At 37.6% G+C, this 4,320-nt stretch overlaps 1 protein-coding gene across 1 annotated transcript in view; it reads left to right on the top strand.

The window, feature by feature from the left end:
* The window catches only part of casz1 (castor zinc finger 1), a gene marked incomplete in the record, with an annotated part of 60,732 nt that overhangs the window by 35,256 nt on the left and 21,156 nt on the right, over window positions 1-4,320 (top strand). The window contains 2 exon segments of the mRNA XM_036212668.1: window positions 1,777-1,941; window positions 3,260-3,432. Of these exon segments, the coding sequence (XP_036068561.1) occupies window positions 1,777-1,941; window positions 3,260-3,432 (338 nt within the window).

The following is a 4,320-nucleotide window of genomic DNA, read 5'->3' as shown; positions in this document are numbered from 1 at the left end:
TCTTGGGTGTGCGGGAGCGATTTATTTATTTATTTATTTGTAATTTAGCAGGCGGGTCTCTTAGCATATTCATTCATCATTGCAGGCGAGACCTGCACCAAAAGCAGAGCGCTAATGCTTTAATTAAAAATGGAATCGTATCTCTGCGAATTGAAAGGAAAATGTTTTTTGCTTGACTTGTTTGTTTGTTTCTGTTGTCTTGTGTTTTCCCCTGTGCGCGTCTCGGAAACCATCTGCACGGAACATAATTTTTCCAGAGCCAAAAACATGGGAACTGTGATCTAGCATGTCAATTGATTCATCTTAATTTGAAAAATACATTTTGTTGGAAGGAAAAAAAAAACAACAGAAAAGAAAAGACAAGCGACGTTTAGAGAGTATATTTCATGTTCCGTATTAAAGTCTGAGAGCTTTTAGCAAGAGAATCTGGCTTCAGACAAGAAATATGGCAAAAATTAGTAGCCGGAAGTCCCTCCCTCTGCCAGAGCCAGCCACAAAAAAAACTTTTTACCTTTTTTTTAGTTTCTTCTCCTTTTTTTTCGACCGTTTCTTCTCTGTGGCAGAGAGCGTCAGAGAAAAAACTGCATTTCCCGGCTCTGATCAGCTGTTCCACATTATTACACTGAATTTTGGGGAAAGAAATATGTCAATCCAATGTTCATTCTACAGAAAAAATCTGTAAAAATCATTTCTGCAAGTAACTACAAGGATCCTTCTAATTCAATATTCAGCAAATTAAAAATATTCAGATTTAATGAGTTAGTTAATCTAAGTATTTTAAAGTTAATGCACAAAGCTAATCAAAGCTGTCTGCCACACAAGATACAAAATATCTTCACAAAAAAATAGAAAATAACTTAAAAGGTTATGAAGTTTTCTCTTTGCCAAAAGTTAGAACAAAAGTTAAAGAAAGATGTATTTCAGATCAAGGGGTTCTAATGTGGATCAATCTTAAATAATCAATCGAAGAAGTCAGAAAAATACAATTAATATTCTTGTTTGTTGTTGCGTTGAGTCATAAAAACTCGGTGGAATAGAAGATAAAGACTTCCCAATTTTGACGTCTATTTTACTCATGTTTTGACCTGTAAAAACGATGTGCCCATCCACATAGATGTGTACCGGTAATTGGTAGTAGATGTTTGTTTTTGTGTGTATTGCCTATAAAAGGAGCAGAAACATAAGTTTTCTTCATTCTGCTCCTTTTCATTTCCTCAGCAAAAGATACCTTGTGTTGTTTTAATATAGTATGTTTAATTTTCCTGTAGAAATGAATAAAAATGTATTTAAAAAAATGTCAAAAAGCAGGATTTAGCAGGTTTTGGCTTGAAAGAAATTAAACGATTAATGTTCTCTGTCCCTTTTGAAGCTCATCTTACACACCAAACAGTGTAAAAGTTCTGAAAAGTTTTAAAACCTCATTTTTGAAAGGGTTTCCTAAAGTTGCGAGATTTCTGGCTACAGATTGATTCTGGTGCCATCCTGCGTGTGACCTGAGGCCCCCTCGCATTTTAGTGCTGATTTTGGAAAGGACACAACTTTAAGATATGTCGCGTAAATCCACGACTCTGGAATGCGTCTTCTTTAAAGACGTCCCGTCCTCTCCGGGACGGGGTGCACATCCCTCCTCAACTGCCAACTGGCTCCTGCATGTTGCAGCTGCTGCTTCTTCATAGATAAAGTGACTTGTTGCTGATTCTGTGACTGGTTTAAATAAACACCAACCTGTTGCTGTACATTTCCCCCCTTCCTCCCTCCCTCCCTCCCGTTTTGCAGAGGTTTACCAGTAAACAGGATGTAATCAGGCACTACAACATGCACAAGAAGAGGGACAACTCCCTGCAGCACGGCTTCATGCGCTTCAGCCCCCTGGACGACTGCAGCGTCTACTACCATGGCTGCCACCTCAATGGAAAAAGCACCCATTACCACTGCATGCAGGTACACAACCAGACCCACAACTCTCCTCCCTCCTACACACAGAACTACAATAAAACCACAAACATGTATGGTAGCGAAGCACGTGTGCAAGTATCATTTTCTGATTCAGCACTCCATAAATGTTGACTTAATTATTTTTTTTATTTTTACCATGACAAATCAGTGATTAAATTAATATTTGTTCAAATTTATTAACAATACACAAACAGAAATCTTTAAAATCGCCTCATTTTAACCTATTTCATAAAGACGTGTTGGTGCTTTCCCCGCCCACTCCCTGGTTCTCTCTGTCCATAATTGGCATGGGTAAATCCACAGAGGTGTTTACATAAACTGCACATTTTTCATCTTTTAGTACCAAGCGGCCTGCTGAGCATAGTTTCCCTTCGTTTTGTTTAATTTTTCCTCTCATCTGCTTATTTTCAACCTGCCATTGTTCCCGAGGCTTTCGTACCAGCAGGGCAGCAGCAGGACGGCTTAAGATGCATCGTTTTATTCTCCTGGAACAGTCTTTTTATTATTATTATTATTAGGGCGTTTCAGCCTCTTGTTTTATTAGTTCTCCTCCTGAGAACCTGCAGAAGTTGGCATAGCTTCTTTTGATTTAAGGGAGGAAAAAAATAACGTGGCATGTTTTTTCATTGTTTGACTCAATATGGAGAAGTTGCCCAGTTTGTGAGGGAGAAAAGTGCCACACATGATATACAATTGTGGCTTTTATTTTAAACATTACCCGCTTTTTCCCCCCTTTGTTGCCTCTGAGGGTTTGTTAGTACCGAGACATTTCAAACATTAGACAGTCATCTTGCTGCTGTGTGCTTTCCTCTGCCCCCTCCGTCTGAGTCGTTTCTTGTTTGAGTTACAGTAAGTTTGTGGCAGCCTCACAGTCTCACTTCAAGTATGAATTGAACCCTCGAAAAGGTTACTTTGCCAGGAAGATAATGCCGTTTCAAACAACCTTCTGTGACCACTGCCTTTTTCTCTCCTTTCTGTGTTTTTTCCAGTTGCAATGATGACAGAAATTGTTTCCAATTCAGGGGTTTGTCATGAAACTTGTAAAGCTCGCTTTGCATTACCACAAATTAAAACTTGAATGTGCGAGAACATCCTTCTACGCTACTATCTAGGCCACTAGCATTTTCTTAACCACAATGAGCTCCTTTCGTTGTATCTTGTACAGTATATCAGTTCTCTTTAAAGTGCAGAATTTCACAAGCCGTATTTTTTTTTTCTAAAACCTTTCTTGCAAACTGAAACTATTGCATGCTGCGGGCTCCCGTCTCGTGTTCCATTATCATGCTTTCACTCTGCGTTGCAGGTGGGGTGCAGCAAAGTGTACACCAGCACCTCCGATGTCATGACCCACGAGAACTTCCACAAAAAGAATGCCCAACTGATCAACGACGGCTTCCAGAGATTCCGCGCCACTGAGGACTGCGGCACGGTCGGCTGTCAGTTTTACGGACAGAAGACGACACACTTCCACTGCAGGTGACAGGACTCATAAAGCATTTTTAAGCCCCCCAAAAAGTTATTTTTGGAATTCTTTGAACCTTACATACAAATCCACACTTCCCTTTTCAAAGAAAAAAAAAAAACAGAAGTGCACAATCACATTGAGTGAGATCAAAACTGAATAGTACTAGAAAAGTTGCAATACCTCTGATAATGCTAGTGTAAATGCTTTTTCCTGGAAATAGAGATGCAATTTACTCTAATTGCTGATAGTATTTGCTAAAAATGCAACAACTATTTGCAATAAAAAAATTGGCAAAAAGACTGGAAATTTTGTTAAAGGACTATGAAAGAGCGCAGAAGTTGACCTAAATTTCTGAAAAATGTGTAGTAAAACTGCTTAAAAATTGAAAAATACCTGCCTAGTTAGCAAAAATATTTAGTGTTGCTTAAAAATGAACTAAACTCAAAATAACGATTCAGGATTCAAATATTTATTGTCACTGTCACAGAAGAACAACGAAATTTAGAGCATCCATATAAAAACCTTAGCAGATGCCGAATTAGCCAAAAAGCTTTAACATTTCTTAAATACTAGCTAAACTCCAAAATAGCCCCAAATTCCTCAGTAAACTAAATTAGCCAAAAACTTTAGCCTGTTGCTAAAATAGAAGCTAAACTCCAAACTAGCTTAAAAAACACCAGCAGATAACAAATTAGCCAAAAACATTAGCATATTGCTAAAATATTAACTGAACTCTAAATTTTTGGAAAATTACAATAAAAGATAAAAACACAGCATGAATATATTTAAAGGCTTGTTGATAATCTACTTAGAATTTTTTCAAATGATGAAGTATTTAAAAAGATGATCATAAGTATTTCTTTATTCAAATCATTGAGAATCAGGAACAGACAAAAAAA

The sequence above is a fragment of the Oryzias melastigma genome, linkage group LG7, assembly GCF_002922805.2.
Source record: "Oryzias melastigma strain HK-1 linkage group LG7, ASM292280v2, whole genome shotgun sequence".
NCBI classification, from domain to species: Eukaryota; Metazoa; Chordata; class Actinopteri; order Beloniformes; family Adrianichthyidae; genus Oryzias; species Oryzias melastigma.
This window is presented reverse-complemented; position numbering and strand designations above follow the sequence as displayed.